Source organism: Pavona decussata, unplaced genomic scaffold (genome assembly GCF_977016875.1).
Source record: "Pavona decussata unplaced genomic scaffold, jaPavDecu1.1 SCAFFOLD_140, whole genome shotgun sequence".
NCBI lineage: Eukaryota > Metazoa > Cnidaria > Anthozoa > Scleractinia > Agariciidae > Pavona > Pavona decussata.
Window position 1 is genome coordinate 2,939,109 of NW_028145553.1, and position 20,709 is coordinate 2,959,817.

Below are 20,709 nucleotides of genomic sequence, written 5' to 3' on the forward strand. Positions count from 1 at the left end.
ATATATAAAGGGCATTTTTACAAGCGGAGAATATTGTCAAGAAAGATTTTATTTTTTCATCAAATGTGAACCAGGTCTAATCAGTATAATATGGACGATTTGAGATAACTAACTACACATTTCCTGTTCATGTTAATTCTATGTCCACGTTCCTCTTGATCTTTAAAAATACATTAGCCACAAAGATACATGATTGCGATGTTTGAGATCGTAAAACACGATTGAATGGTTTCGGTTTCTCGCGAGAAACTAATTCATTTGGAAGTCTCCGATATTAAGGTTGCACCGTTATAATAAAGCGAGAGATAACTAAATAAGTGCAAATACTAAATTTTGTATTGCATGGTCCTGTTGTAAAGCCCTTTAGCAGTTTACAACAGAGTCATAAAAGTAATGCGATATTTCTGTCAGAAACTGAATGGAATTCGCGGGCCTTAACTGTTTAAATTTAGATTTAGCTTCACGAACTTTTGTTTCTGGATTAGAAACTGACAAATAATACACAATCCGAAACAAAAAGCGTAAAACATGGCATGGACTTCGTAATTATTTTGTGTTGCTACATTTTAAGTTATCTCGGCTGAATTTTGTCGGCAAAGTTCAACCCGGTTTGTCGGGATAAAATTTTCAATCCTGTTAAGCCGCAGGGCGGGATAAATCTTATAGATCACAACTTGGATTTTTTTTGAAGTCACACTGAGCCTTGAATATTCGGCTTTCAGTCAACAATTAAAAAAAGAAATGGCTGAATTTAAATCTCAGCTCTTTAAATTTGATCCTACTCACAATAGTTCGGTTTTGTTTATTTTGCCTCAGACATTAATGTGCAACCAACGCCCTATAAATATCCGTCTCTGCCTTCATTACTTTTTTTGTCATGTATTTTTTACCAATGAGGAACTGTTTATCGGAATAAAGATATAGTTCTGCGTTTTTGAAGTTCTCTTTTCAGTAAAACATGCCCCGAAGCTAGTCACACAAAATTTATTATTCACGATATATTGTAAAGACGCTTCAAGTTTTTGGGAAGTACAACTATAAACTGCGTGACAGTTTAGAGAAGAACAGTAGTAAAAACGCGACTAGTTGATGTTTTTCTTCTTGGACCGAAGAAGGAAATCTCACCAAATCGTTCAAATTATTATTTTTTTGTCTGAAAGCGGACCCAATGGAAAATCAGATGATTTTTGTTTCCTTGGTTAAAAAAACTGATCATGGAAGTATAAGGAACATTGTTGTCGTTTGTTTGAAAAAAAGTAAATTAATACGCTGTGAAATGAACTCAGAGAAACTCGTGTGCAAATGAAATAAGTAAAAAACACTGAACTACTAATTAGAATACTGCAACAAAAACGAGTTTTCAGAAAGAAGACAGAAAAATAGTTTCAATGTTTGGTTCTTGGAATTTTGCTCGTGGTCGGCCGATCGAGTTTACTATTTCAATTACAGCAAGAATGGATTCCTGAACATTATAAGTTACTACAACTTTATATTTTGATATCATGAATTCAGTGACATGTATCTGTGCCATTTATGATACCATAGGCAAAGCTCAGTCAGTATTTACAAGGGAAACACCTTGAAATAAAGATATGATTTCGTGTTCTTGAAGTTTCATTTTTTATTAATAAGTTCATCAAAACATGTAATTTACGTTACAGATTTTGCTGTCTTGGAATGAAAACGTATTCATTCCATGTTTTTGATAGAAGGTTCACTTTTCAATGCGATGTTATCCTTTTACGGCAGTTAATACAGGGTCAAAACACAGTTGAAGTTCAACACAGCTTGGTATTAGTGCGGACTACAAAGCTTCATATACAATTCCGGCAACGTTTCTGAGAAGAGCAGTATCTTCGCGTATAGACAAACTCGATGATTTTCTTCATCGGACCAGAGATGAAAATTTCACCAAATTTTTTTAAATTGTTTTACTTAAAACTTGCTACAAATGTTACTCCATTAACAATTCTTTCCTGAATTAGCAACTGATGTAAGAGGTATAATCTTAAAAACGGAAACTTATCGTTGTCGTTATTTGTTTGAGTAAAAACAAATTTTGCGCGGGCAATTAAACTGAGATAAACTCATAATGTAAATCAATGATAATAATTTCTCCATATTAGTGAAATAAACTGCCCATTTGAATACTGCAGCAATAGTGGTTTTTTGAGAGCAGAGAGAATGTTCAAACCACACGAATTTGCTTTGACGCTTTATTTTCACCAAGCTCTAGCCTTTCGGTTTTCAATAAAACAAAACTTTAAAATTTTTAATTTTAGATTTTATGGTCCGAGCAGAATGTTGTGCCCGCTTTTTATTGTTGTACCTCTCCTACCACTGCGAGTTTTGATATCATTAAATCAGTGACAGAGCGGTTTTCGGTTGAGTGTCGTAAAACCAAAACCAAAGTAATTACTCTGGCCAATCGCGAAAGATGTAAACGGCACAATGAAACAATCAGAATTCGAAACAAATAGATGTAACGGCGTCAAGCGCGGGAAAACGTGTGCGGCCAAAACACGATTGGTTTTGGTTTGGATTCCCATTGGTTGAGAAAGTGGCGCGAGTTTCGTTCACCAATCACGGAGTGTAATAATGCAAAACCAAAGCAAATGCAAATTACTTTCGACACTCAATTGAAAACCACTCTATTCATCTCTAACTTTTATAAATACCAGATGAAGGGTCAGTAGAAGGTAAAGCTTAGTCAGTACTTACTCAGCCAACATTACATTTCAAGTTTCCATCACTTGTCAGTATCACTCGTGTGATAGTTAATTTGTTTTGGTCAGTGACGTCACATAACGTGACAATTGCGTTCGACGTAGAAAGAACGCACTCCTAATACAGATTGGAGTCAAAATTGTATAGGACAACCAACAAATGAATGGATCGGTATCGGGACAATTTCCCGGGAGGCGTATCTGGCATCCCCGCAGATTTTACAGGGGCGGATGACATATTCGCCAACTTGGCAAAGGAGAGAGAGCCAGGGATCGAGATCACCGAACGCACTCCCTAATCTTTGATTATTACTATTTTATTTCGGTTTCTGTGAATAAAGATATGGCGGTGCCTTTTTTGAAGTTCACTTTACCGATGCGAGATGCGTCGTAAAAGCTAATCACTACTGTACTCTGCGGACTGTATAACAGTTTAAAGGAGAGTAATAACAAGAAAGCTCTTAGACGGACGGAGGATGAATATCTCATCAAGTTGTGCTAATTTTGTTATCTGAAACTGAATCTAGTAGGAACTTGTACCTGAATTAGAAATTGTTCAAAAAAAAAAAATAATTCGAAACAAATCTTTGCTTAAAACAAACTCTGGCGTCATTTGGCTGACTAAAAGTAAAACATGAACTGTCGATTGATGAGACTTCCGATAAAGAATTCCGATTGTAGAAATCGCGGAAAATGTCCGTGACGCTTTTCAATCTTGTTAACAAGCAGTATTACGAGATCCTTACGTGCGAGAAATCTCAACGCAGGGTAATAGGCATGTGTTTTCAGCCACGAACGCAAATGTACCTATAACCAGAGACCAACACCCATAAAACACAGAAACAACACTTCAGGGCGTTGGCTGGGAGATTAATACGTGACTAAAGCAAAGTTGTTTGAAGATTTGCGAAAATACACGGAAACACAGTTCCTTCTTTATTGGACTCCATTTACTCCATATTCAGTGTATATGTGAAAAAAGTAAGAAGTTTTCAATTCATCATGAACCATGAAATCATGAAATTCCTTTACGCCTTGTATTATTAATAACGGTGCAAGATTGCATGACCTGCATAGGCCATATTTAATCGACGTTTTGATAGAATTTTTTCTTGCTTTCGTCATGAGAGTAACACATAAAGTGTGGTTAGGACATTAAAAAAGCGTTTCTGTGCCAAAAATGTCCCCTTTATCTGAGTCGTGATTGTGAAATTTCCATTTTTAAAAAATTATCCCCGTATAACCCCTCCCCCCCCCCCCTTGTTTTCTACCCTTTACCACCTCCTATTCATACTCTAGCGTCTAAAACGCCTTTTAGTGAAGAACGTCTTCCCTTAAGCATAGTCAATAAGTTGCTTGTCTTTCAGGTTGGGGGAATTTTGAAACATAACTGTTTTGTACTTTATATAACAATAACTAGACAGTAATGTGAGCATATAACATTTCTTTCCTGCAGCCGGCCACCCTGGCAAGTCACGAAATGTAAATCATACCTTGGGCTTCTGAGGTGGGTATTAATTTCTTCCATCGAGTTCAAATTTTATCCGAATAACTCTGACAGTGGAGTATAGACCGAGGTTGATTTACTCCCCCTCCCCCCCCCCCCCCCACCTTAATAACTCTTAGAGTATTAGCCTACAGACTGGCTTTCACAAGGACATAAGCATACGAAATTCAAGCATTACCTCAAACGCCGCCCAAGAAAGTGAAAGAACCTACAATATAAGCAGAAGCATGAGCAAAAGAAGAACGAGCAGGTTCATTCTACTTGTAGCTTCTTGTGCTTCAAGAGAACGGGGGCGACATAAGTTCGACCATCTTGCTTAATATCAAGGGAAGCTGGTCTCGAGAATTCCGTCAAGGAATGGTTTAATTTCTGTTGGTCCGTTTGTCCGTATGCTTAAAAAATATGTGGCTAGTGCTCTCACATGCTCATCTTTATGCTTACGTCCTAGTAAAAACCAGTCTTATGGGGGGATAGTTTTACATTACGTGGTATTAATTCCATCATGATTTCTCGATGGCGAGAAATCATGATGGAATGTCCTATGCTCCTGTGCGTGGGCTTTTTGAAATAGATTTAGCACTTGGTGGTCTGATATCCGTGGTATAAATTTGAGTTTATCTTTGAAATATATTATAATTGACATTCCTTATGGAAATGATCTCTTTAATTATTTGATAATTCTTGGTAAACTATGTATATGGGAATGTAAATAGAGAAAATCCTCTCCAAAATTTAATTTGTTCATGCACAAAGTAAAAACTAAACAAGAAAATGAAAGGCTTATCGCTATACGAAGTAAGAAGCCTCTTGATTTAAGAAAGAGATAAGAACCACTTCTGTAATTTGTTTTGTCATTTCTTGGAGGTAATATGTGGATTGCCTATTCAAGACTGTAGCTTCTTTTTTTTTATTAATGAATACTAGTTTGTAACTGTAAATGAAGTATCTGCACTGTGTCTGTGGTGTGTTGTCTTCGTCTTTTGTAGTTGTGTTTAAAAAATAATAATAACATTAACATCTTTCAAATAGTTTGTTTGGAGTGCTTGTCATTAATTTGTAATTTAGAATATTCCTACATAATTTTACTATGCAATGGTATCTATTATGTCATTGTAAATATGAAATGAGTTTCAAAAGGGCAAGTATATGTAATAATACAATGTAAAAGGTTAACAGTTTAATGAAGCATTCTCAATTTAAAAAAAAAAATGATTTCTCGGTGGCGGCGATCTTGGACCTGCTTGTTTTTAGTTTTGTTTTTAGAACTCATTGGTGTTTTCTTATACAGTAATTTCTGTTTTCTACAGCAACAGTAACTTGCCAACATTCGATCCATAGCACTTTGAGGAAGTAACTTTCAGCTTTCATGGCGAGGAGTCCAACCAAAGCTGGAAAGGAAAGTGACGTCACCCAAGGTGGTGAGGAAAGTGACGTCACGCCTGCTGGTGAGGAAAGTGATGCCACTCAAGCTAATGACGAAAGTGACGTCGCACCAGCTGTTGAGGAAAGTGGCGTCACGTTAACTGCTGAGGAAAGTGGGGTCACACCAGCTGAAGGGGAAGGTGACGTCACGCCAACTAGTGAGTATAGTGTCGCGCTGCGAGCTGGTGAGGAAAATGACGTCACGACGACTGGTGGGGAAAGTAACGTTACGCAAGCTGGTGTGCAAAGTGACGTTACCCTAGCTGTCGTAGAAAGTGGCCTCATGCAAGCTGGTGAGGAAAGTGATGTCACCCAAGCTGGTAAGGAAAGTGCGTTCACGCAAGCTGCTGAGGAAAGTGACGCTACCCTAGCTGTCGTAGAAAGTGGCGTCACCCAAGCTGCTGAGGAAAGTGACGTCACGCAAGCTGGTAAGGAAAATGCGTTCACGCCAGCTGGTGTGGAAGGTGACGTTATCCCAGCTGTCGTAGAAATTTGCGGCACGCAAGCTGCAGAGGAAAGTGACGTCACCCAAGATGGTAAGGAAAGTGCGTTCACGCCAGGTGGTGAGGAAAGTGACGTTTCCCCAGCTGTCGTAGAAAGTGGTGTCACGCAAGCTGCAGACGAAAGTGACGTCACTCAAGCTGGTAAGGAAAGTGCGTTCATGCCAGTTGGTGTAGAAAGTGACATTATCCCAGCCGTCGTAGAAATTGGCGACACGCAAGCTGCAGAGGAAAGTGACGTCACCCAAGATGGTAAGGAAAGTGCGTTCACGCCAGGTGGTGAGGAAAGTGACGTTTCCCCAGCTGTCGTAGAAAGTGGTGTCACGCAAGCTGCAGACGAAAGTGACGTCACCCAAGCTGGTAAGGAAAGTGCGTTCACGCCAGTTGGTGTGGAAAGTGACGTTATCCCAGCCGTCGTAGAAAGTTGCGTCACGAAAGCTGCTGAGGAAAGTGACGTCACCCAAGCTGGTAAAGAAACGCCGGAGTTTGATGAAGACACCTTAAGAGGTGAGAAGAAATATGCCGCTTTCTTTTACAGTTGACTATTTATCCTCTTCTGGATAGCCCGCAGTACAGGAGTTTATTAAATGGCTGGCTCCGCGAGCGGGCAAGATGGGTCAAATCCTGTGCTGTGATTGATCACCCGATCGAGGCAAGATGGAGCTCTCTTGACCCCTCGGGATTACCCGTAGCCGAAACGATGGGTTTTGTATTATTATTTTGCATTTAAAGAAAATAAGTTTTCAACCAAAATACCGAATTATGTTTTTTTCTCACTATAAGTCGACCTGGCTTAAAAGAATTTTTTAGAAAGCAGCATGTTATATAAAATGACTCAAGTTATTTGCACGCACCCTTCGACCTAGAGTGGTAACGTAAAAAAAATTACTACTCTTTGCGTTTTTGAAGTCCCTACTCGACCAGGAATTAAGCGTAAACCCTCTTAGCTGAGTGTGTTCCTTGTTCAAAGTGCTATTGGTAGATTGGTACGAGTGAGGTGTTGTGGGATCGTTTGGATGGAGGAAAAGACATTTCGCCAACCAATAAAAGATTTTACCGACGTTTTCTTTGCATAATTCTTCTTTTAAATCTCTTTTGCTTTAAAAGTGTTTTCCTTGTAGGTGACTGCAACCGCCGCTTTTTTTTTTTTTTAAGATTTTCAGATTCCACAATCCCTTACGCGAACCAGACTTCCAAATTTTTTTTCTGGAGAGGGAAATAAGCAACTCCCTCCCATTCCCATACCTCCTGACTTCTTTAGCAAAAATGACAACAATTTGACGATTTCACTATGCTTGCCCAAACCCCACATCCCCAACTCGGTTCCCTATCATGTCCAAACGTTTACGAAGTTGTTGAATTCGCACGGTTAGCCGATGAATGAAACACGAAACTTCTTTTAATATTCTTTGTTTTAGCCATAGCAGAGGTTTACAAGAATGAAGGTAATGAGAGATACAAACAGGAAGATCTCAGCAACGCCGTACACTTCTACACGGAGGGAATTCAAGTGAACTGTAAGGATGAAGAACTGAAGGCCGAATTGTACAGCGGCAGAGCGGAAGCATACTTTTGTTTGGGTAAGAGTTTTTCAAATTGGTGAGGCTTATATTAACTAAGAGCTTTAAGAGCATTTTAAATTGAAACCTCATTAATGTAATACCCCCCGGGGGGGGGGGGGGGGGCACCTCCTTATAAGAGGCTATTGGGGATGTGCCGCTGGATGGGATCGCAGTTTCACGACTGGATTGACTAGAATGGGGTTGCATTTTCAATAGTTACTAGAATGGGGTCGCACATTTTCGGATTTATGGGGTAAGGAAATTCTGTTAAGTAGGGATTCAAAATGGTCGCGGTTAAAAAGGTCTGAAAGTTATTATTTATTAAATGTAACAATCACCTTGCATTACTTTCCATTGTTGCATAAATAGAAAGTGACTTAGCTGGGATCGCAAAACTTACATTTTCCCAAAAAGTGACTAAGATGGGGTCTACAACTGGCCACAAAATAGACTATAATGGGGCAGGGGCTCTGAGAGGCCAGCGGCACTTACCCAGCAAAACAGAAACCCAAGTAACCCCCCCCCCCCCCCCCTGGTAATACCTCTCCTCTCAGTTCTTTTACTGTGTCTCTTCTTCCTCAGGAAATTATAGTGATTCACTGAATGATGCTAAGGTTGCTAATGACTTACAGCCATCATTGGTAAAGGTGATTGTGAGAGGTAAGATTTCTAAGAAAAATGTACATCTCTTTTTTATCGCCGGGGGGCGGTGGTTCGCTGTGACAAAGAACAGATTTTAAACATGGCGTCATGCTACATTCATTGAAAAGTAACGTTACATGAATTTATAACGGATTAGGTAAGGCATCATCAAGTGTGTACTACTGTATATAAAAGAGACACCTACAGAAATTTAATGTATCGACTTGAAAGACATCTGGGAATTTGTCTTCTTGGCGCTAAACAAGTTACTCGGGAGAGTACAAGGAGCTTGGCCTTGTCCTTACATTCTCAAAGTGTCCGTTAGTAATATTATACGAGCCCTCTGCTTTTTAAGAGAAATGATTTAAAAATAACATTATTATGATTTTTATAGGAACAAGTTCTTGTGTTCAGCTGAATCAGTTTGAGGAAGCCATAATGTGGTGTGACAAAGGATTAGCAGTATCCTTTATTGCAGACAATAAAACGTTAACGAAAAATATTGTTCAAATTTATTTTCTTTCATTCATTCATACTTATCTGTACCACCTCAAGCAAGACAAATTACAAAAAATAAGTTCTTTGCCTTTTCATAATAATTTTAATGGTGCTGTTTTTTCTTAAATTTCTAAACAAACCAGGAACTTCGCAAACAATATGACCTTCTGCCTATAGTAGTTTGACGGTTTTCTCGACTGTTGATAACTTTTACAACTATCGTCTTACAAGTCTTGACCTAAGTAAGATTGACAAGAACAACCAGATGTTGTTAAAATTAAGAAGCCGGGCTGTCAATGAACAGAACAAGCTACAAAATGCAGGCGGAAAGGACGATGCAAATGAATCTGACGTCACAACTGCTATTGAGAAATCACTGGATAATAAGAATGAAACCATTTTTAGAGGTGAGGAGTTTTACTAATGATTAATTATGGTCCAACTGCTTTTGAGAGCTTTATGGAAAGTTTGAGACCCAAGCCGCAACACTTCTTAGTGGAGTGGCCATTACTTCTTATTTGGGAGGGAGGGGGTGGGGAGTCGGTATTTCGTAAGCCACTTTTGTTGACAATTATCTGACCTAGTATATAAGATAAGATAAGATAATACTTTATTGAACACTCCCCAGAGGGGCTTTTCGGTGATCAATACATCATGTTTAAAATGAAAAATAAGGGGAATTAACATATATATACATATAAGAACGACCTTTATTCAGAAAAAAAAATGCAAGATCTCTTTTAACGTCTTTCATTTTAGCAAAAGTAGAGCTCTTCAAGAATCAGGGCAATGACGAGTTCAGAAAAAAAGAGTTCAGCGAAGCCATATTGCTTTACACAAAAGGAATCAATGTGGACGTCAAAGATCAAGAACTAAAGGCCAAACTGTACAGCAACAGAGCAACAGCACATTTTAATCTAGGTAAGAAGTTTTGAGATTTTCACAGTTTGTCATACTAATTAATGTATTTGCACAAAAAATAAACAGCAATTGAAGTTAATGGTTGCTCTTATCAACAATGCATGTTTCTTTTCATTGATTTCGCGCAGGTAACTTTCATAATTCACAAAGTGATGCAAAAACTGCTACAGACTTACAACCGTCTTATGTCAAAGCAATTGTTACAGGTAAGAGTCAGAATAGAAAACTATAACAGCTTTACGTTGTCATGTTAACGAGTAATAAAAGAAATGCTTAGCTGAGGCACGCTTTGTATTTAAAATATTCTTTCGGCAGTTTTAAAACGAGTCTGCTAATCATTCTAACTCAAATCCTTGTAACTTGTCATCTAATCTGGAAGAATCTAAAAAACACTTAAGTGTTACTTGACCCAATTAGAGGTTAAAGATGGACAAAGTTATTTCAAGTGTGTTTTCAGTTTGTGTGTAAATAATAAAGAAGGGGAAAGTTTTGCCACGGTACTATTCTTATTTTATAACTAATTCGTGGAGGCATGATCCTGGCTGATCTAACATAACTCAAGTAAAATGCTAAACGGATATCATTGTGTTTTGTTAGGAGCAAGTGCTTGTGTTCAGCTGAATCAGTTTGAGGAAGCCATCATGTGGTGTGACAAAGGATTAGCCGTATCCTTTATTGCGGACAATAGAACGTTAACGAAAAATATTGTTCCAATTTATTTTCTTTCATTCATACTTATCTGTACCACCTCAAGCAAGACAAATTACAAAAAATAAGTACTTAACCTTTTCATAATAATTTTAATGGTGCTGTTTTTTCTTAAATTCCTGAACAAACAAGGAACTTCGCAAACAATATGACATTCTGCCTATACTAGTTTGACGGTTTTCTCGACTGTTGACAACTTTTACAACTATCGTGTTACAAGTCTTGACCTAAGTAAGATTGACAAGAACAACCAGAAGTTGTTGGAATTAAGAGGCCGGGCTGTCAATGAACATAACAAGCTACAAAATGCAACCGAAAAGAACGATGCAAATGAATCTGACGTCACAACTGCCACTGAGAAATCACCGGGTAACAATAATGAAACCACTTTAAGAGGTGAGGAGTTTTACTAATGATTACTTGTGGTCCAACGCCTTTTGACAGCTTTATTAGAAAGTCTGAGATCCAAAACGTAACACTTCTTAGGGGAGTGGTCATTATTTCTTGTTTAGGAGGGAGGGGGTGGGGAGTCGGTATTTCGTCAGCCACTTTTGTTGACAAACATATGACCTAGTATATGACCTTTATACAGAAAAAAAGCAAAATGTCTTTTAACGTGGTTCATTTTAGAAAAAGCAGAGCTCTTCAAGAATCAGGGCAATGACGAGTTCAAAAAGAAAGAGTTCAGCAAAGCCATATTGCTTTACTCAAAAGGAATCAATATGGACGTCAAAGATAAAGAACTAAAGGCCAAACTGTACAGCAACAGAGCAACAGCACATTTTAATCTGGGTAAGAAGTTTGGAGATTTTCACAGTTTGTCATACTGATTGATGTATTTCCACAAAAAATTAAAAGCAATTGACGTTAATTGTGCGCTTATCAACAATACATGTTTCTTTTCATTGATTTTCGCGCAGGTAACTTTCATGATTCACTGAGTGATGCAAAAACTGCCACAGATTTACAACCGTCTTATGTCAAAGCGATTGTTACAGGTAAGAGTCAGAATAGAAAACTATAACAGCCTTACGTTGTCATTCTAACCAATAATAAAAAAAAAAGCTTAGCTGAGGCACGCTTTGTATTTAAAGTAATATTCTTTCGGTAGTTTTAAAACGAGTCTGCTATTCATTCTTTAGTCAGATCCTTGTAACTTGTCATCTAATCTAGAAGAATTTAAAAAATGCTTTTTAAGTGTCACTTGATGCAATTAGAGGTTAAAGATGGACAAAGTTAGTTCAAGTGTGATTTCAATATGTGTGTAAATCATAAAGAAAGGGAAAGTTTTGCCACAGTACTTTTCTTATTTTATAACTAATTCGTGGAGGCATGATGCTGGCTGATCTAACATAAGTCACGTAAAATGCTAAACTGATATCATTTTGTTTTATTAGGAGCAAGTACTTGTTTTCAGATGAATCAGTTTGAGGAAGCCATCAGGTGGTGTGATAAGGGATTAGCAGTATCCTTCATTGTACACTAACAAATAAAAGAAAAATAAATTTCTGTCTCCTCTCTGCGGTTGCGAGCAACATTTAAAGAGATCAATTTCGATTGCCAACAGCCAAGCTTTTTTGTTGGAGCGCTTCAAAAAACCTTAAAAAGATAACACAAACTCACTTTGTTTTTGGATAAAAATTTGGCCATTGTTAATGGCCGCCTTTAATTGAAAAGTACAAAACTTAAACTAATATCTGCCAAACGGTGAGGTGACAAAAAGGTATTAAAAGCTCTAGCAAAGGTGAGGGCCAGAAAAAAGGCAAGCTAGAAAATTAAATACAATAATTACACGGGCGGAAGACAGGAATGGAGGTGGGTTGATTACTTGATTTTCCTGAAATCTGAAGTTTAAGGCTTGCAGACTGAGAGGGCGAGCTAATGTATACGCCCTCTTATAAAGGGTTTTTGCCTAACTATGAAAGCGAGGCTAAGTATCTTTACTGTCAGTGAACATTTGGCCAAAAGCCTCGTGATGTTGCGAAAAGGTTATTGCCCTGAGAGTCTCGTGATAATCATACGATGGTGATCTGTTTTAGTAAAGATCTAAGGTTTAAGCGAGGAACCTGTGCCATTGTCTCACAACCAACTCACCCCTTGTCCCCTGTGAAAAACCTAAAAGAGAAGGCACCCGGGAGGGAGAAATAAAAGCTTTTATTTGGTCGAGATAAAATCCATTTTTATCTGTTCTGCGACTTTTAAATGACAGAAACATGACTATTGGCAAGTATGAACTTATTTAAGACAAACAAGCTGATTGTGACGTCGTTTCGATTTGTGTGTAACTAATTATCATAGGAAACGTTCTTTTGAAAAGTGGCACTCCAACAGCGATCCAAATGCTGGCAACAAGGGCATTGATATTTTGACATTTTATAAGTCACTCTCTGAGGTTAACTCTTTTCGTTGATTACGTCGCCGCTTATTGGAACATTCCTTTGAACCTTTCTTCAGGCTTTTGACTCGTGATCGACTGTGTCTGGTCGAAACATAGCTTGGTACACTGATCCTGATACGTAATAATTTGAGAGTCAGAGTTAACAAATATTTTAATCTAGCCAATCACCTCTCGTATTGTCGGTATTCCCCGAAAAACTTTTTGTAAACCTTTATAACCTTTGTTTTACACGTATTAGAAATCTTAACTAATGTAAGATTGACGAGAACAACCAGAAGTTGTTAGAATTAAAGAGCAGGTCGGTGAGCGAGCAAAACAAGCTGCAAGGTACTGGGGAAGAGGCAACGAAGGATCTGTCAGAAACTCAAACAGTAAGTTTGATAAACAACAATTTTTAACTTTTGTTGTTGAACTTAAAAGTTTTCTTCAGTGTTTATTAGCTAGCAAAACCAATTTAATTACCCATGCTTATAGAACGCTAACATTAAAGCGGTTTTCGATTGAGTGTCGCAAAACAAAAACCAACGTAACCAAAGTACACTGACGAACCACAAAACACGTATACTAAACAGAACAATGAACCAATCCGCAGAATTCAAAGCAAATGCGTGCAAGCAAACGTTGCAGGAACAAGTCACTGTTGGTTTTGGTTTGACTTCCATTGGTTGAGAAAATGGCGCAAAGACTGCACTCCAGTCATAAAAGACACTATAGCAAAACTAACTTTCTTTGGTTGTGTCATCGAATGTGGATTACATGAACCTCTCAGCTTCTATACAAAGAAATCCTGTCATAGTTCGTTGACTAACAAGTGCATAGAGTTCACAACGATTCTTCACAATCTATTGATAATGATCTGGGTGATATTCCAAGCTGCTGGATCTCAGGGGCACCCAACGACAGTTTTCTCTCCAATCCTTTGAAACACAGTTTTAGGCTATGTGGATTGCTTTTAAAGCTCTGTAGGTTCATTTCAGGCCGCGCTATAATATTTTTATCTGTTCGGTCATTCTAGGGGAACTTCGGTCTTTTCGAAATTTCTAGGTTATTTTTGTCCATTTCCCGAAAACCTTATCGAACCTTAGGTCTTATTTCCTTTTCGAAAATCTTAGCTGACCTTTCTTCGGTACCTGAAACAACATTTTTATCAATCCGAAAACACAAGGCCTTAAATTTCCCATATCACGAACGTTCGAGGTGAAAATTCCCTTTAGAAAATTGTAGGGGATTAAGGGCCTTCCGAACAGATAATTTACCGAAACGATCTGTTCGGTGCCCCTGGGATCTGTCGGGAGGTTATCAATGAACTGACTGAAATTCTCGTTATTTACTCAAGACGTGGTAAGCGGCGTAGGTAGTGAGGTTTGAAAATTCCAAAAAACGTTACTCAAATTTGCTATGCAGCCGGAAGGATGATTTCAAGTGCTCAATGCATAGCTATCATAAGAATTCCAAATTAAGCCCGATTATTTTACTTTTCTAGGCTGTACAATAATGGCTAATTGGGACAAAAATTTTCCATATCGGGTTCGTCGCTTTATTACACTAACCGTCATTATAAAGTGATAATTTTAGCTCTAAGACATGAATTTTGGTTCACGAGACAAAGCAAGAAGAGTACGAAGAACTAAAGAAAGAGAAAAATATAAGAAACAAGGGAAACTAACAATAGAGTGGCTTTGAAACACACTTCTCCAGATGTTAACTTCTCTTTAAACGCGTTCCTTCACAGCCAATTTATAAGTAACATAAATTTAAGTTAATGCAAACAACCATGAAAGGGAGGTCAGAGAATTGAGATGAGCTACCCTTCTGAAACAAACTGTTTGTCACGCAATATTCCACCGTGACAAGATTCTCTTTTTCCCCTCGTGACGCGTTAGCTCTAGACCAATCACATTCATGCTTTTCCTTCATGTCAGTCAAAGACCATGCGGCCGTATCTTCACACTGTAGTTCATTTCAAGTTCTCTACCTCCCAGAGACTGTTTGAGAAATTGTAGCTAATCGTGAATTTTTGCCGTTATTACTCGTCTGAACTTCGCTCTAGCGGAGTTTTTAGTGTGTTTTGGTTTGTTACTACGAACTTCCGTTCAAGTTTACGTACACAGACAAGGACAATGCCACCGCTTCGTCGAAAGTCCCGCGTTCAAGAGAGGAATGTGGTCGCCGATGCCGCACTTCTGAACGGTTTTTCGGTCCAACAACTAAGAAACTTGTGCCGACAAAAGAAGATTGCTTCCACCGGCAACAGGGCCACTCTTTTGAACCGGCTAAGAGGTTCTGGTCCCCAAGTCACGGCTTCAAACGCAAATCTGCGAGAACCAAATCTACCAAACAACGTGGGGGTAAATTCCCAAGACCATGTGGTCAACGCAAATGCGAACGATGCCACCTTCTCGCAAGGACAATTAAATACAATTCGCCAACTGGTTCAGGAGTCTATCGCTGCTGCCTCGAGGGAACTCGCCAACGAAGCAGCTCTGGCCGCCGTTCAGGTTTTGCAGCCAAGTTCCTCGCAAACAGCTTCAAATCCCATTCCCGCCACACCAGCCATCGAGCCTGTCACATTACAGCAAACAGCAACTCCATCGGATGTATGTCAACATGCGGCGCCATTCCAGGACATCCCTGCGCAATACGTGAAGGATATACAGTCCGGTGAGTTCTTTGAGTTATCAAAGCTCCTTCCAAAAAGTCTAGCAGAGTTCAATGAGGATGATACTCTGGTGCTCACCCTTGACAATTCAGTTGTTCGAGTCTCAAAGAAAGGCAAAACATCCACCTCTATCACAGAAATTGAACAGTGGACCACCGCGTTCACGACGTATATGAGCGTTTTCACGCAGAAGTTCCCTCTGCGTTCCCAAGAGCTATTACAGTACCTTAGCTTGATTAGGTATGCTGCACGTGTACATAAGGGTCTAGGATGGGCAATTTATGATTATAAATTCCGCCAAAAAGCTGGTCAACATAAGACCCGTGTGTGGTCGGAAATTGATCAGCAGCTATGGCTTACGATATTTACGGTGGCACCTTCTGTGCTAAAGGAGGAGTATCCTCTTTTTTCAAATGGACCCCAAACTAGTAGTGTCTCAACTGGGGCCGAGCGCAGAGGCACTTGCCATAACTTCAACCGTAGTGGGTGGTGCAAGAGGGACCCCTGTAGTTTCAAACATGTCTGTAACAAGTGTGCAGGGGCACACCCGGGACGTGACTGCCCCAAACTTCCAGGGAAACTACGAGAGCCCAGGGAACAAGATCGAGACACTGCAAGGGATGGACACAAGGGAACCCTTCACTCCAACCCTTCCCGCAGAAAGTGAAGCATTCACTGGGTCCTTACCCACTCCTATTAATGTCAATAACCTAGAGAGGGTGCTTATTGACCACCCAGAACATTTATTTGTCTTGAGTTTATGTAACAGTCTTAGGTATGGTGCAGATATTGGATACAAAGGGGCCCGGGTTCCAAGATTTTCCCGAAACTTACCAACAGCATTAGATCAGCCTGATGTAGTCACAGCTAATCTAATGAAAGAAGTTGCCTTGGGCCGTGTGGCCGGTCCCTTTCCTACCCCTCCCTTTCCAAATTTCCAGGTTTCTCCAATCGGCTTAGTTCCTAAGAAGCATTCAAACAAATTCCGTACAATTTTCCACCTCTCCTTTCCCAAGTCAGGGATTAGCAGCATCAACTATTCAATTTCCAAAGAGGACTTCAGCTTGCAGTACATTACTATTGATAATGCTATTGAGGGAATCTTACGCTTGGGTCAGGGTTCATTTCGTTGCAAAGACAGACATTGAGTCTGCCTTCCGCCTTATCCCACTTCGCCCTTCTGATTATGAGTTGTTTGGTATGTACTGGCAAGGCTCTTATTACTATGACAAGGTCCTCCCCTTTGGATTAAGAAGTGCCCCCTATCTATTTAATCAGCTTTCAGAGGCTCTTGAATGGATCTTGCTTAATAAGTGTTCCATCTCCTTTGTTTGCCACATTCTCGATGATTTTTTAATTATTGAGCCTGCCTCTGAGTCACTTCCACCAAGCGAGGGCTGTAAACAGTGCTTGACAAGTATGCTACTTACCCTTCGGAACTTGTGTATCCCAACTGCTGCAGACAAAACTCAGGGACCCTGCACATGTCTAGAATTTATGGGGATTATTCTGGATTCTGTTAGGATGGAAGCCCGCCTTCCTTCTGACAAAGTGGAACGCATTCAAACTTCCTTGGATAATTTTAAGTGTCGGAAGTCTTGTACCCTAAAGGAGTTGCAGGCTCTCATTGGTACACTTAACTTTGCATGTAGGGTTGTCCCCCCTGGACGGCCTTTTTTACAGCGTATGATTGAGTTAACCCGTAGAGTTTCTCAACCCCATCACCATATCAAGTTAAGTTCCGGCTTTTTTAAGGACCTTGATATGTGGCAAGTTTTTGTCTCTGGATGGAATGGTGCTAGTTTCTTTTTGACAACTTCCTGGGTCAATTCAGATTCATTGCAGCTCTTTACAGATGCCTCTGGCTCCATAGGTTTTGGGGGTATCTTTTCTTCTCAATGGTTTCATGGTCAGTGGAGGGCTCACCAACAGCTTGGGCAGCCAGGTATTAGCATTGCATGGCAAGAGCTCTTCGCTTTAGTGGTTGCTTGCCATTTGTGGGGCTCCACCTTCTCCAATAAGCGGATTTTGTTTTTCTGTGACAATCAGTCTGTTGTAGAAATTGTAAACTCCAAGAGGTCTCGTATCCCCAGGGTAATGGACTTGGTTCGCCACTTGACCCTTCTGACACTCAAATATAATTTTTATTTGAAGGTCAGCCACATTGAAGGTAAAAGGAATGAAATAGCTGATTCACTTTCTCGCTTTCAGATGGAGCGGTTTCACACTCTGGCCCCACACGCAGACCCAAGTCCCTGTCCCATACCACAGGAACTCTGGGAGATTTAGATGCAGACATCAACCACTACTTCAATCTGTCTATTGCTGCCTCAACTGAACAAACTTATTCCTCTGCTGAAAAACGCTTTCTGGATTTCTGCTCCCTTTACCGCCCAACTTCCGGCCGATGTTTACCAGCTAACGAAGATATCCTTATCAAGTACGCTGCCTTTCTGGCCAGGTCACTTAAATACTCATCTATAAAGGGCTATCTGGCAGCTGTGCGCCATTTCCATATTCGGCGTGGCTTTGAGCTTGATCTTAACAAATGCCTTCGCCTACAGCTTGTTTGTAGAGGAATCAAGCGGTCACAGGGTATTAATCTAACTAGAGTTAGGTTACCCATTACTATCAAACATCTTAGGCTCTTTCACTCTCTGTTAGCAATCTCCTACACCCCTAATTGTGACTCAATCATGATATGGGCAGCAATGACTCTTGCATTTTTTGGGTTTCTTCGCCTTGGGGAGTTGACTTGCAATAGCAATTTTTTCCCTGAAGTACACTTGTCGCCAGAAGACATAAGTTTTCTCCCCTCCTGGGAAAATCCTGATCACTTGTCTGTCCATATAAAAATTTCTAAGACCGATCCGTTTAGATCTGGCCAAACCATTTTAATTGGTAAAACCCACCAGCCAGTCTGTCCAGTCCAGGCAATGAAGGCCTATATGTCTATCAGACACCACACCCCAGGCCCACTTTTTATGTATGTCTCTGGGAAACCTCTTACAAAAGAAGCTTTGACGTCAGAAACAAGGCAGCTTCTTTCCCAATCGGGTTTTACTTCATCTCAATATGCAGGCCATAGTTTTAGGATAGGTGCGGCTACAACTGCTGCATCGGTGGGACTTCCCCCATGGCTCATCAAAACCCTGGGTCGTTGGTCTTCTGATTGCTTTGAGCGCTGTATTAAATGCCCACAACCACTTCTTGTTGAAGTTTCTCAAAAATTAGTGAGGGATTCCTACCACTAAGCATTAGTACATTACCTTATCCTAGTGATCCAAGTACAAGACTTCAAATCGTTTCTTTCTTGACTTAACAATTTTCTGCTAAAGGCAGACATTTTTATTATTATAAAAAAAAAAAAAAAAACTTTCAAATCAACCTATCTTAATCCTCGAACACAGAAACATCCTGTGGATGTATGTTTTCTGTCGGCCACTTTCCGATGGCCGAACTCCATTTGCAGTCTTGTATATTCTAGATTGATTTTATGAGCTTATTTTCTTCTTATTGTTCGTCTATGGGGAATACACTTGGTGTATTTTTGGGGATGAAGTGCTCCATACAGGTCGCCCCTTTGCCCCATAGACTCACATGGTCAGTTTTGGTGGCAGAATGGGCCCCCCATATATCCTTGTTACCATGGTGACAATGAACTTCTTATCATGGTAACAGTGAGCTAAACCTTTGTTGTTGTTGTGGTTGTCCCCAGGGGGCCTGGGAATTAGGATCCCAGAGAGAGGATTAGGACCTCTCTGTAGCCTGGGGACTTGATGGACTCATGAAAAAGAGGGAGAGGATTACCACCTCTCATGGCCTGGGGATTAGGACTCCAGAGAGAGGATTAGGACCTCTCTTTAGCCTGGTTGTTGTTGTGTGACAAATGTTATTATTGTGTGAGTCCTCTCGTTCCCAACCACCTTACATTGTACCTGTCTCATCTTGTAAGATTCCAATAATATTGGCAACTCGAGCACTTCATCCCCTACCCCCTTTCTCCCATACATTTGTTGTTGTTATCTTGTTCGATATTTTCATGGGTTGGGAGCATTAAAGCCAATTTATAAGTAACATAAATTTAAGTTAATGCAAACAACCATGAAAGGGAGGTCAGAGAATTGAGATGAGCTACCCTTCTGAAACAAACTGTTTGTCACGCAATATTCCACCGTGACAAGATTCTCTTTTTCCCCTCGTGACGCGTTAGCTCTAGACCAATCACATTCATGCTTTTCCTTCATGTCAGTCAAAGACCATGCGGCCGTATCTTCACACTGTAGTTCATTTCAAGTTCTCTACCTCCCAGAGACTGTTTGAGAAATTCCCACCCACCCAACCCTCTTAGGCTTTCCAAGGGCCTTACCTTGTAAACATTTAAGTATGGCATTTACTGTATTGGAAAAAACCTACTGTTATGTAGAGGGTTCCTTTACCTATCATTCTGGTTTAAAGTATTATAGTTATCAAGCCCAGTGCTGTTGGTCTTGGGCAATGTCTTTCCTTATTGAGACATTTTTCTAATTAATATTGTTACTGTTATCGTTGGCTCTATGTGAGCGGTGTAAATTTTTAAGTAGGTATAGTTTTATCAACTAAATACTGCTAGACATAATTCATACCGCTTTGTAGTTGGTTCTATCTTTATTGGTACAAATCAATGTTCTAATTATCCAGCCCAGTGCTGTTGGACTTGAGCAGTGTGTTTGCTCATTGAGACATTCTATAATTGTTATTGTTATTGTTTCGCTCTCTGTGAGCAGCGTAATTTTTAAGTATAATGTTATCAACTGTATTGGTAAAAACTGTTACTGTTAGTGTCAAGCGTAGTGCTGTTTGAACACTTGGACTCTGTTAGTAGCATTAGCTAATTCAAATATTTTGTTGTTCGCTTTTGGTTGCAATAGACATGGCCGCCCATCGGCTAGCTCACATGCCTAGAACAACATTTATAATTGTTTCTCGTTTGAAGTAAATAAACTGTGGGAAGGGGATGAAGTGCTCCATACAGGTCGCCCCTTTGCCCCATAGACTCACATGGTCAGTTTTGGTGGCAGAATGGGCCCCCCATATATCCTTGTTACCATGGTGACAATGAACTTCTTATCATGGTAACAATGAGCTAAACCTTTGTTGTTGTTGTGGTTGTCCCCAGGGGGCCTG

At 39.8% G+C, this 20,709-nt stretch overlaps 1 protein-coding gene across 1 annotated transcript in view; it reads left to right on the plus strand.

The window, feature by feature from the left end:
• Window positions 1-20,709, plus strand: part of LOC146467025 (uncharacterized) — a 152,563-nt gene that overhangs the window by 91,195 nt on the left and 40,659 nt on the right. The window contains exon 11 of the mRNA XM_085126677.1: window positions 13,142-13,255. Coding sequence (XP_084982803.1) covers window positions 13,142-13,255 — 114 coding nt within the window. The remainder of the gene's footprint in view (window positions 1-13,141; window positions 13,256-20,709) is intronic.